Raw genomic sequence first — 14,285 nt, forward strand, 5'->3', positions numbered from 1 at the left:
TAAAGTCCTCTAGACATCATGTATGTGCTTTCTGAAGCATAGTGCAACATAATAATTGAGAATAGTGAAGAGCAGAAAAGATGATATAAATAATAAAGTGTGTGCTTTCATTGTTACCTTTCATCTTTGTTCATACGGATGCAGCCCTCAATGATCTCCTTAAGTTCTGGGACTTTGACTTTATAGAAGCTGTCAGGTTTAATGCCCTGTGCAAACAGATAAGAACACAGAGTTTAATTTCATCTATTAGGCTTAATAAAAAGTGTAGGAGGGAACACAGACTGGAGCTTTATGCAGAAAAAGTTAGCAACAATGATCTCCTCCCACAGTTCTTCTTCTGAGACGATCAGATCAAAGCGGTGACAGCCGCTCCCGGCTGCACCGCATGTCTGATATATCGTCTGCTTTGTGACATCTGCCTCTAGCCAGCATGACATTTGGCTTTGCGACCATGTCAACACCAGAGGAGAACAAAACCAAGAGCTCAGGATAAATGGAAAGAAACCCAGCAATGCTCTCCCTTCTTTCCTTTCCCTTTAACTTACACCAATCCTTGCACCGATTTTTATTTTTATTTTTAACTCAGAACAGTTGCTGTTTCCATGCAGTTAATCGCAAAATTATTAGGGCAGGACTTCTCAGTAATAAGAAATAAGGGAGTTCTTCTAAATGCTATCATCAGTATGTGCATAAGTCTGTGTACAGATTACAGCAGAGCTCCAAGTCCTGTAACAACAAAGATAAGAAAGGAAGTAACCAAGGTCATTTGGCCAGCAGATACCAAAGCAATGCAATGATGCACCCAAACACCTAAATAATTTGATTTACCAGTAAAAGGCTGAGTGGTACACTTTGTTATCTCATTTAAAGACAGACATGTCACTGCATGTAACTGGTTCTCTTTAATCAGGGTCACAAAGAACTTCAATGCATACTCCTGCTGCCTGTTTAAGTGGGGCAAATGACAGAGCTTTGAGAGGAGAGACAGCGTAGTAACGCCATTCCTATTTTAATTTTTGGTGGGGTTTTTTTGGTTTTTTTCCATTCTTTTGATAAAGCATCCCAACTACATGCCAGTGCAAACATAGCGCACTTCATTGCAGTTATAGACATGCTGTTTGTTTGTTTAAGCACTCTGCTGCAGTGTCCGCATACTGTGTAGGCACCTTGAGAGTAGAGCTGGGCGATATGAGATTTTTTCATATCACGATATGTTTTTTTCATTTCAGGCGATAACGATATCTATCACGATATAAGCCAAATAACTATATTTGTAAGATTTAAATGTGCCGTTGCTCACAAGTAAAATGTGAAATAATCAGCAGCTTGTTTTTATTTAAATATTTATTTCCCATAATAAGTTCAACAGGGTAGATGTACTTAAGGAACATGAGACTTTTTCAGATAAATAAAGGCAAATATTGCAAACTACACAAAAGGCAGCCGCTAAAGCGTTTAAGTTTCAAAATAGGACAAACGAAACAGACTAAATTGTCAATTCCACTTAGAAACAAAATATTAATTCTAAAAATAAATCTTAGTTTGTTTTACAGAAGAACAGACAAAACTGACTAACTTTTGTCAATATCAAATAAACTGAGAACTAAAAAGGAAATTCTCAATCTCTCCTTGTTGTATAGCTTAGCTTTTCAAACAGTTTTAACAGTTACTTTAGTCTGACAAAAGCCGAATGACGAATTAGCGCTTCCAGTCAGAGACTGAGGCTACGTCCACACGTACACGGGTATTTTTGAAAACGGAGATTTTCCGTTTTCGTTTTAAAAAATAATCCGTCCACACATAAAGGCAGAAATGAAGGAAAACGCTGCTATGAACATGCCAAAGCAGCAGGTGGCGCTAGATTCCTAACCGTGCAGAAATGTTGGCCAATCAGAAGTCTAGAAGCCTCGGTGGGAAAAAGTAAACAAAGCTGGGGCATAGAAGCAGAACCGAGTCGTAAGTGTGGACGGACAGTAACTGTGTGTATATGTAAGCATTTAAACACTGCAGAGAGTAGAATTAACAGTAACAGTATTGTAGAAATTCATTTCACCGAAACAATAACGTGGCGCAGTGTGACGCATGCACCAGTTTATTGTATTTCCAGACTTGCTTTCGGCACAATTTACAGTGCACGCTACTCTGTTTTTTGTCAGACTTGAAATAGCCGAAATACCTTCACACTACGGAACTTCTATGGCTCTTCCGTTCGACAATCTCTCCGGCGTTGGAACCATCATCTGTTTTCTCTTCGGTCACGCTCGGTTGATTTTTCTAGTCGGCACACTCATTTCCTCCATTACGCGCTGGCTCCATTACCCGCTGGCTGCTTCCCAAACAAACACACGTGCGGCTTGGCACTTGTGCTGTACGTAACAAGTCACGCGACGTGACGCTGCGGCTGTGATTGGTTCGGCTCTGCGCTACTTAATTTGGATTGGCTGACCTTTTTTTTTTTTTTTTTTTTTTTGAGGACAAGAGCGGCGAGGTCTATCGCGATAGCTTAATTTCTCTATCGAGTAAAAGTTATATCGCGATACATATCGTTATCGTTCTATCGCCCAGCTCTACTTGAGAGTAAATCCATTTTCCCTAGATCCAAATCTAATTTGTGACTCAGCTCCTTTCTGGTGGCGACGGCAGTCTACATGTAGATAAGAGCTTGAGAAACACACTGCGCTTGTATTAACTTTGGTTTGTGGGTCAGATTTTAATGTTGTTAGGAACATAACGATCAGTGAACCCAAATTATTTTACACAGATATGAGAACAAAGCGTGGTTATGTCTTACAAGTAAAGTGTGGTATTCTTTGACAAGAAATTCAAGTATACTAAGGAGGAAAAACACTATAAGACCAAAATACCTAAGACTTACTACTGTTTTCTAATTTTAATTCATTTTTCTTCTTCAGTTCACTTTCCAGACTGGTTGTTTGCTTCAAAAATGCTTTAAAAATGTTTAGTTTTATCTGAGATTTTATTAATTTTGTAATAATGAAGATGAAATGGTTATTTATTAGAGACAAATTTAAGGACATCAGAACATTACTGCAATACAAACACTTGCCATCTGAAGACATATTATCATTAGTTAATTAGTTTGTCTCTATAGGCTTTCAGTCATATGAGCCATGTTAATCTCAAATGCTTGATAAGAAGGCAACTGGACTTTTTGTATTGATGAAGATGTTTTACGTATTAGCCATTGCGTGAGCCAAGGTATGAAAGGCTAATTATAATGACCATGTCCCCCACACAGATTCTTTCCAATGATTTTGATGAGGTGCTTTCCTTAAATACTGAATGAATTCTGTTAACTGGTTTTATAAGAGCAAAATCAAATTCCACCTAAAAATATATCTTATTCTGTACATATTTTTATTCCTACTATGACTTCACTACAGTATTAACTTCAATTTACTATACACATTTGTTTCTATATAATTTACACTACATGGACAAAAGTGGTGCACCATTAGTACATTACACCTGCAGGAACTGTGCAGCCATGGAAAGCCATGCCATGAAGCTCCTTTTTTTTTTAGGTTTTGTGCTAATGTGGATATGAGATGAGGGACTCAGAACTTGGTTACCTTTACATTTACAGCTGATCACAGAATATGTAGGAGGGAAGAAATTCTATTAACTGATATGTTACAACAGTAACAGTATTACGTTACAACGTTTTGAATTCAGTGAAGTCTTTAGAACGAGCCAGTGTTTCACAGTTGTTTGGAAAGACGGACTGCTTGGCTGCTTTGTTTTATACACCCGAATTAAGGATTAAGATTAAGAGGTGTTATACTACTATACAATACTTTTGTCCATATTGTGTAACTGTATACACTGCTCCTGCTGTTTGCACTTTACTTAATTCTAATCTAATACAGTAATAATTTATCTTTATTTGTCTTTGGACCCTTCTTCCTCAAACATCACAAGGGCTCCCTGCACAAAGGCAGCTCTTTAATAAAATTCTTTCCTGCTTTGGAAGAACTTGACTGGCCTGCACAGAAGCCCCCCCAAGCTTTGAAGTAAACCTGAATGGCAACCGCAAACTAGTCGTTATCAGCCATCATCAGTGTCGGACCTCATTGGTGCTGTCGTGGAACAAATCCCTCCAGCTAGGTTAAACATCTGGCAGGAAAGAGTTTAATAGCATCATCATTAATGACCCCAGAAGAAGTTCTTTATCTCAAACACAAAACCCAGGAAATCTTGCTAGATATGTCGTCATTGTTTCCAGCAGTTTCTCAAATTGGGCATATACAGCAGATCACTTAAAACAGATGGAGTGGGGTTGTTCCATCCTAATGATTAATGTTCTTTTCTTGCTCACCAGTGTAGAAAATGTGGATTTAATCATGCTGAAGAACAGCCTGTTCAAAAAACCTTTAATGGACGAAAGAAGCAGCTTCTGACACTGGTAAGCCTCCAATTGTACAAAGAAGGGGGGGCGGGCTTTAATGGCTGAACCAACAGGTGTGTTTACTGTAAGTGTAAAAAGCAGGAAAAATAGGGCTGTTCGATGTAACGATATATATCAGATGACGATATAAAAACATCTATCGTTTCATTTTACGCTATCGTTTGTTTCGTGGTGTCGCAAAATAAACTGTTTACGGCAATATTTTTTCATCGTTCTGATGGTTACTGTAGTGGCTATATTCATTTCTTAAAGTTCTCTCTTTCTCTTATATGTAATATAACCACACTAGGGACAGACAAGCGCCTGTTTTTATGCGTTGTCGCTAGCAACAGCGACGGCAACTCCTTCGCGTGTCCGCTTGTTTATGTTCCACATAAACCTTTCACAATAAAGCTCAAGATCCTGTTGAGACTTTTCAAAATAAACTGAATCACGTGAAAGAGCAGATTATTTACGGATAAGAAGTAAAAAAAGAGCCGCCAGGTGCTAAAAAAGAAACCTTAGACTCAAATGTTAGAACAGGCAACCCGCAGAACGCCGTGTAATAAATACAAAGAAATCGGCAGCCGTTACAACTTATGTCTAAAAATGTATAGTTTCACGCATCGGTTAAAACACTCAACTCCGGGTAAAGGACACGCAGCTGGAAACAATTCACGCATGTCGAGCTGCCCGAGATTCACAGAATTTACAGAAAATTTAAAATTTTTGTGATTTATATCGTTATCGGACGATAGAATTCTTATATCGGGATATGAGATTTTGGTCATATCGCACAGCCCTAGGAAGAAAATAACAAAAATGAAATAAGGAAGTCCTAGTGGATAAAAATAAGTGTAAAATGCACAAACACCCACATACTGTTGGTTATATAGCGTACATGAGAAAGCACGTTTCTATCCATTTACTTGGTGTATACTTAAATGTGAACAAGGAGAGTCTGTAAACAGTCACGACAGAAGCCCGTCTGTCCTGCCTTTCATATGTCACGCTATATTGGTTACTGCGGGCCTTTTTAATAGCAGGTGACTTCAGCTCCACATAAACACAAAGCATTAACAAATCATAAAAAACAGCAGCTAATGACTGTGTTTTTTCATCATGATGTATGCCTAAGCTTCTCCACATAATGCTCCTGTCTGTGGAGGAGCCAGGAGCACTACGACTTGTTGGCATTGTCACTTTCTCACTTTCCAGCCTCCGTCAGACACGCTGTTTGCTTTGCATACGCGACACACAAGAAAGAAACAGGCCTCTTTGTGGAGTAAGGAGTGAGACACATTTTCCAAAACATATAATTCTACAGTCGCCTGCTCTCGCCTGCTCTCGCCCACCGTGGCGTCACTGATGTGCTTGGCACCCCCCAAGAACAGCCTGAACTGCATCAGCCTGTGTTCCCAAAATCCACTTCTTTAAAGCCCATTTCATCGTCAGACAGATAAATTCCAATGCAAAAAAAAGAAAAACATCTGCAATCTGTTATGTTATGTAATGATGATTTCAATCCCAATTCATGTGCGTTTTACGTATTTCTATTTGTACGAATAAGATATCCTGGTTCCTCTCTAATTCCATCATCACGGAAGAACACATGTGGACAATCACACTAAATATCGGGGGAAATGAGGTAGTCCTCGTCTTTGCTTTACTCACACTGGTGACTTTGCGGTAGATCTGGGCGGCATTTTGGCACTCAGAATATGGGTACTCAGATGTGGCCATCTCCAGGATGCACATTCCTAAGGCGTAGACGTCCACCGCTTCATCATATTTCTCCTCGTACATCTCTGGGGCCATAAACTCAGGTGTTCCTGTCAGGGGAGAAGAAAAGGTTTAAAGGTTGTTCTATTATTTAAAATCCTTGATGAGCCATAATAAGAGTCAAGGACCCTTATTGGACAGTGTGATTGCCACTTTGATGGCATCAGAACACGCTTTAAACATGAGGTGAGCTTTTTAACTGCTAAATTCTCTGCCAAGATGACCAGGTAGTTTCTGCTCAAAGAGTTTCTGCTCAAAGTAGTTGCCTGATGCAGTTAAAACCTCAGCTGACAAGAAATTTGCAAATCAAACAGCTCAAAGATGGGGTATTTTGAGAAAATTAATACTTATTTATAGTTGATAGAGATTTTAAAATAACAGGAGCAACTTTCTGGAACAAGAGACCTAATACATATAGTAAACTAAGTGAAGAACGTGCAGTCTTTTCTCGTGACAGTTTTTCCTGTGCACAGGACAAGCTGTATGCAATGCAAGCCATGTTTATCCTTTTTCTACAAGCAGCCATTCAACTCTGTTCCTGGAATCTATTAAAGTAGTTTTGCATGATGCACAGTTCCCCATAATTCATCTTATGGGTGCAGCCCCTTCCTTTACTACCCTTTTAGCAGCATTTACCATCCCCAGACTTTGAGGTAAGAAGCACTGCTGGGACACTGCGCCACTGCAGGTGAGGCGTGAACGACCAGAGGAAAAACATGAAATGGAACAGAGCTGCAGGGATGATGTTTTTAAAGAAATATAAACAAACAAGAATTTCCTGACATTTTTATTTAGATAAAATTTAACCTGCATCCTTCTTTTTTAAGTCACTAATGATTAATATTCATGATTGTTAGCAATAACAGCTGCTAATTAAGGCACGCATGCTTATATTAATGTATATAATTTCCAATTCCCATTAGCATGCCATCATTTGCTAATTAGCACCAAGTAGACAGTACAGTTAATGGATGCTGATGGAAGTGTCATTTGTTTTGCAGATATTTAGATTTTGGCATTGCATGAAAAGCAGGTATTACTAGCATATAGCTCTTGAGGTCCTTTACTCTGGTCCAAAGTTATAGTCTGACTAATCATTACAGCCAACAGCAGAAAAAAAAAATCTTGTTAATGTTGTTTGCTGATAAAAAAGGTTAAAAAATGTTCCTCTTGTTAAAATACCCCAACATACTGTGTTTGATTTGGACCAAATGATTTAAAATCAGTGCCACTTTCAACAAAAATCAACAAGTTATTATCGTGCATGTGACGGCTGGCACTCCCTGGATGTAAGTGATGGGATGGGCAAGTTCCAGGTGAAATTAGAAGCCATTTGGTTAATGATGCTGCATTTAAAAATGCAGACAGGAATTTAAACAGAGGCATTCATGGTAGTATGAGTACGGAGGAAATAAGAGTAAGCAGAAACAGGAGGGTGTTTACACAAATGCAAGGCCTGTAAAATGCCATTGGATTTTCCCACCATTTCAAGACCATTTTAGGGCATTTTGCATATAAAATTATATTTTCAGATAATTATTAACTGATAAATTGTGCTCTAGATGCCGTTTCTTTTGTCTAGCAGGGTAAACACAGACTAAATTAACACTTACCAATGACACTTTTAGCAAAAGAGGCACTTTTGAGAGTGGCCAGCCCCAGATCTCCAATCTTGACAGAGCCTGTGGGGCCAGTGATGAAGATATTATCACATTTGAGATCCCGGTGGATGATGGGAGGAGTGCGTGTGTGCAGGAAGTGCAGCCCTTTCAGGATCTGACGACTCCAGCGCTGGAGCAGCTTCAGCTTCATCTCTTTGAACCTCTTCAAGTACCTAAAAAGAAGAAAAAAAAAAAAAAAAAAAGAGGATAAGAATCAGTCCAAACATATCAAAACACGGAAAGAAAAGGAAGCTTTTAAGTGCTACAAAATAATTAATCTCTTATTTTGACAGCCAAGAGGAAGTTTTAAAATGAGTGAGTTTCCTGAATTCGCTCCTAGAACACTGTTTCCAAAGTAGAGCTTTCATCATTACTTAAAGGAGAAGTTGTCAAACATGACACAAATATCCTTTTTGGTATGCGAGACTTGGCAAGTTTTATTTAGAAACAGAGCATCAGCTACTTGAGACAAAAATGAACCGTTTTTAGGTTTGTGGACTTTGATCTATACATAAACTGCAGTCTTTTATATGCATATACACATGCAAATCTGCAGTTTAATTCAAAAGTGGAACTGGACACAGGGACTCACGTCTTGAGCGTGCCTGAGGTCATGAGTTCAGTCACCAGGATGATGCACTTATGGCCCTTCATTGTCGACTTCCAGGAGTCGTGGAAGCGCACAATGTTCGGATGCTGCAGACCTTTTAGCATCTCCACCTCCTCGCTGAAACGCTGACGCTCTGCCTTGGTTAACTTGCGAGTCTGTGTAAAAAAAAAAAAAAAAAAGTTACCGTAATAGGTATTTATTAATATTAAACACTTTTAAGACATCAATATGTTGACCACCTTCAGGATATGAACATTAAAAAAAAAAAAGACTTAAAATCTGCCGATCATGTAAAATGATTGAAAGCTTTACAACCATGACTAAGTGGGGTAAGATTGCTTTGCCATAAAAATCCAGTTGTGTTGATGGTTGAGTTGTAGCTGTAGTAAAATTTTAACGTGCACATGCTCTGGTCTCGTCAGGGTTTTGTTTGATTACATAAGTTGGCAGCAATAAACACAGCAAATACAAATGCATGGGAGCGATCTGATAAATCACTGTTACGTTAGCTAATGAGCTCACTGTGGGATTGGAAACCACAGGTTCATCCATCTGGGTGACCCTCCAGTTGCATAACAACATTTATTTTCCAATGAGAGGAGCTCTGACTTTAAAAATTTACGGAGGAAGTTTCTAAAATCTGTGTAAAACTGCACTGAACCAAACACAGCAATCACATCGGACAAACAAAGACATTTTTGTGCTTCCTTCTGGATGAATGGCCCAATTTAGCGACTGGTGGAGTAACTCTGCCTGCGGTGGGCGGTTGGTGGAAAACTCCCAAGAGACTTCAGGACCATGAATTCTGTATTGAGGTAGATTTCTGGGGAAAAAAAAAAAAAAAAAGCTCTACATGTGTTTATGCTTACAATCAGCTTGACCACTGCTGTCTCCCTCCTCTCGACGTTTTCCCAGCGAGGCTAATGCTGAGCTATCAACACAGGAGGCAGACTGTCTGAAGAACTGCACAGTCTGATGTCACACAACGAAACGCTACTCTTACCTGCGTCAGTCACCTGTCAAACTGTCATATTACACCAGCAGCCCGAGTATGTGGCACTGAGCTCAAAGGCGAAACACAAAGGAGACCTCTGACCAAGTGAATTACTTTTAGGTCAACAGTGATCAGTTTATGATGTGAGGACAGGCTGCAGCTTATTCCTCATATATAAAGAGCTCTGTCAGAAACACTAAAAGCTTTGCATAAAAGAAAAACATCTTGGCGTAAGGGTCAAAAGGAATAGTTAGAACTGCATTCAAAAAAGCTATTAAGCAAATAAGAGTAAGTCACTTCAATTTTAAGCTAATTTTTGATGGCTACACTTAAATTAGCTTTATGGACACTGAGGATTAGAGCCGTAATGGGATTATGTGCTCTGAAAATAAGGGAAAATATGCAACATGATACAAATTATGGCATGTTTGCAGCTTGCATGAGCCAGGGCGAGTCAATGAGTGTACGGTTTGATGTGCATCTGGATATTTATGCATCTAAGATGACAACATCAGATAACTCTCCTGCAGAGAGTCACCTGTGCAAAGAAATGAAAGCTGTTTGCAGGACAGAGGCGGGGCAACTTGTGGCACGCAGTCTAGCCACTTGGAGTCCCGGACGCCCCCAAAACCACAAGATTTACTACAGCTTGGCAAGCAAGATGGCACGGCTGCAAATGACAACAGCATAAAATGCAGGCCTTCTTGGAAAACCAAAATCTTGCAGTAGCAACTGTGAAATACAGCGTTCAGAAAAATGTGAGCTGCCAAACTAAGCGGCACCGATAATGGGTGATTACTTCATGTGACTCATCCAAACCCGTCCTCTATTTAAAGCAACCATTGTTCATTTAAAAAGCCAATAACTGAACAATGTAGGGGAAAATTAGCTGCAGATGGAGACAAGAAAAGCAAATTATGAGCTGCATTAACACTGCAGTGCAATCATCTAATTAGACTGTTGTTGATACTGGCCAATTTCAGGGTGACTTAACAACACCTCCTCCCAGTAAAGACATTCACTTAAGCTGTGACTAACAGAGGAATTGAAAACTGATCGTGTTCCATTATGTTTTGGTTTTACTCCAACAGTTTTCTCATTAGGGCAGCGGCTGTTTGATCAGAGTATAACTTCATAAGCAGGAATATTCATTTTATTATTACAGACAACTGTAGCCCGTTTTAGTTATAAGCCCTGCCCTCTGGCATTTCCTAAAGAAGATACCCCCATTCTGCAAGGCCTCTATCCAACTTTTCCATGGTATATTAGCAGGCCTGCATCTGTCCCAAACCTCTCACTCACTCTTTCTTCCACCTCCCCTCTCTGAGAATCGAGGCCAACATAGGTTGCATAACACCAGAGAAAGCGATGCAGGGGGGAGCAACAACAAAAACAAATAATCTCCATTTTGAAAGGACAAGTGGGTATATCAATAAAACAACCTCAGAGTCAGAGGTGTGTGAGCATGCCTCTGCAAAAGCTTTTCTTCTACTGCAGCCTCTTCCAGCTAGATGATTTATTCTTAGCCACTCAGAGGTGTGTGTGTGTTAAGTTGGGGGTCTGCAATGGTTGGGGTTGGAAATACTTCAGTTCAGAGCCACATAAGTGGAGTTATATAAGCAGTGTTGATGGTAGAGGAGGCAGGGGTATTAAGAAGTCCCTGTCAGCGCCCCTATTATGAGAACAGGGACATGGACACAGCATGTCAGACAACATTTGCACCAAACCAGGTGGTGTGCAGTGCATACTCTGACTTAGTACAGGAATGAACTGTGTGCATTAAAACAGACGCAGAAAGTATGTACGCGAGTTGGGGAACATCCAGTCAATGCAGATGGACTGCAGCATCCGCAGGAATCTTAACTAAATGCAGAGTGAAAAGTAGGGCAAGTAAAAAAAAGAAGAAGAAGAAAGAATTCAGTCTCACTACGTATAGCCTGCAGGAATGCGTCTTAAAGGTTTCAACTGACTTTTCAGTTCATTTCTCCTGCAAAAATATAATTCTATATCAGCCAGGAGTTTATTTTGTGATTATTCAATGACAGACCTTTAGGCACAGTGTAATAATAATGGTTACTTTTAATTAGGTAATGCAGTAAGTCATTACCAAACCCTGTAGTAAACAATGGATTCTAACATCACCCACTGGTTTTAAATGCTGCATGATTAATCTTCTTGAACTGCTGCTCTTCAGCTGCTCCCTTTAGGGGTCACCACAGCAGATGATGTGTCACACCAACCCTCTGTATGTCCTCCTTTACTCCATCCATGAATCTCCTCTGTGGACATCGTCTTTTCTCCCTGCCTGGCAGCTACATAGTCACCCTCTTTCTAGACATCTTCCTTTGTCCAATATATGCCACATTGTATTCATTAAGACTTAAAAATAGTGATTTAATGTCAAAGATCAAACGGTTCAGGGGTCTTTTGAGTCTTCAGACAAGCCAGCTGCTTGTACACATTTTAGCTGTAATTTACGTATGATTCTAACATGTAATTATTGTTTGGAAATGAGTGACATTGAGGGCGTGTCTCGTCCTTAAGCAACCAATCAGCACGCTTAAATAGAAGTCTAGCTTTCGACTTCCCAAAAAGAAAAACAAAATGATTCATTTTGTTTTTAAATTTTAACATATTTTAGATAAAATTTGGATAACATTTTTTGTATAAAAAGCCATGCTAACAGTATGTTAGTTCCATTCCCTTGTGGTTTATTCCTTCATTAAACACTGCAAGATAGCATCAACTGCTGCACCCTCAGCTAAACGGCTGCTAGTTTGTGCACAATTGCTTTCCTCCATTAGCTCCAGTACTAGCAGGCTTTAGCCATGCATGAAAAGTTCCATGTTGTTTCATAAGTTAAACATAATCTCTTGCCAAATAATTGCTAGCTCTATATTTTAACATGATTTTTTTGTTGTTTTCTGTCAAGAAATTAAAGTTTAACTGGAAGAATTTGGGTTTTAATATGTTGGCGCAAGAACAAATTGCAATCTGCGATTTTCTAGCGCTAACTATTTAAATTTGTAAACCAAACAAATAACTCATCAGTTAAAAGAAGGGAAAGATCAACTGATTATTAGTAGAAAAGTTCAGTTGTTGAATAATAAGAATAGTAGTAGCTATAACAGTAGTTCACCTTATTGATGTAATATTTTGATCATATTCTATTCAATTTTATTGAGCAACATACTCTTTATTTTATATTTGTTGTGGTTAAGTCAATTTAAACTGCGGTAACAAAGGAATTTCCCAACTCTGGGACAAATAATGTGTATCCTATCTTATCTTAAACTCTGTGTAAACCCGCTTTGGGACTAAGGTAAGTTTTCCCTCCTCTTCCTGTCATTAAGTTATTATTTAAAGTGACGCTAACAGGCAATAACTCCTGTGTCCTGTGACGCTGACAGTGAGGAGCCCAGCAGATAAAAACCAGAGTTTGTCTTGACCCTTTAACGACAGGAGGAGAACCTGCGCAGTTGCAGAATTAACAAACTAGTGTCCATTGGAGACCGTGATGACAGACTTGCCAAAAGTGAGGATTGAGGTCAAAGGCAACGTGGGAAAAAAGTCTGACCTCACAGCACTGAAACTGACATGCCCTCCCCTTGACTGACATACAGTTTGTATAAACACGCACATAGGCACCTGCACTGGCACAGGGTCACATTTAGATGTTTGCAGGTGAGAACTGAAGCAGCAGTGTGCTCTTTCCAAGAAAACCTGACATGGTCTGTAAATGGAGCAGGCAGAGGGAGGTTAGCCATTAATCTCATAAGGATTGGGGAGTCAAACCAGCCTCTGACTGCTGCTCTCCTTCTGAGAGGCTGAATTGACTTGTGGCGCCCGCTAATTAGATACAGGATTACACTATCTCTTATGTGTTTTAATCATGAAAAGCAGCCTGTCATAAAGTCTTTGCCAGTGCTGCTCAGACACTTTCAACATCATATTGCATTTTAGGGTTAATTTTGACACTGATACTGTTATCTTATAAAATTTTATGCATTTCACTTTATAGTTGGAAAAACGACTTTTACATGTGGTGACACTGTTTATAGCAGCGGTGGGCAATTAATTTCCCCAAGTGGTCACAATTAAGACCCAAGTGTAACATATACTATTACCAGTAGCAGTTTTTGGAGAGATTAAAACAAAAACAAAAAAATTACTGAGCCGAATTGAGTTCACCTTATTGGTTGGATTTGGTTTATAGGATACCGACTTGGTCGATTCGACCTCTACTACAAGGCTATGTTTGTTTGCAAGCTGGGAGATCTTTTATCGCCTGTTGACTTTGTTATTCTTGACATCTCTTAACCTATCTGGTGTTTGCTTTTAGTAACTCATTAAAACGTCAGTCTTCTAGAAACTGCTCTGCATATATAGTACCATCCTGCACCTTCTCTGAGACTTCTTTTAAAGGGTTAGTCCTCTTGCCCTTTAGGCTGAGCATTGCGTCACGCAGTTACAGAGATGTGGAACTTTTCCTTGCACGTTACATCTTTGATTGGCTCTGTCATTTTCTGTTGGCAGCTTGTAAGTAAGTAGTTCCTTAAACTTCAATTAGAAACTTTTGAAAATGCCAGCACAGTAAATGTGAATATGGACGATCAGTAGTTCTTAAACGACGTCATGTTCATGGCTTGTGAACTTGGCTGGTGTTTATGCAGTAACCTGAGGATCATTTTGAGCTGTAACACCTTTCAGTTGATATCGGAGCAATCTCAGGTCAAGAAAAACAGATGGAAGGACACTGACTCCTATCAGATGAAATAACTCTGCAAGGAAAGGATGTTTGGAAATGCCACAGTGCACAATATAATAGCT

General features: G+C 39.4%; 1 protein-coding gene across 3 annotated transcripts in view; it reads right to left on the bottom strand.

Annotated features, from left to right (window-relative positions):
• wnk4a (WNK lysine deficient protein kinase 4a) overlaps positions 1–14,285 on the bottom strand; it is a 56,097-nt gene that overhangs the window by 28,435 nt on the left and 13,377 nt on the right. For all 3 annotated transcript variants that reach the window (XM_085416922.1, XM_085416921.1, XM_085416923.1), the window contains 4 exons: positions 8,444–8,616; positions 7,804–8,024; positions 6,083–6,240; positions 118–206 (listed from right to left, as the gene is read on the bottom strand). In XM_085416922.1, coding sequence (XP_085273048.1) covers positions 118–206; positions 6,083–6,240; positions 7,804–8,024; positions 8,444–8,616 — 641 coding nt within the window. The remainder of the gene's footprint in view (positions 1–117; positions 207–6,082; positions 6,241–7,803; positions 8,025–8,443; positions 8,617–14,285) is intronic.

The sequence above is a fragment of the Rhamphochromis longiceps genome, linkage group LG8 (assembly GCF_057381845.1).
Source record: "Rhamphochromis longiceps isolate RC_006_pf linkage group LG8, R_longiceps_female_GT1.1, whole genome shotgun sequence".
Classification (NCBI taxonomy): Eukaryota; Metazoa; Chordata; class Actinopteri; order Cichliformes; family Cichlidae; genus Rhamphochromis; species Rhamphochromis longiceps.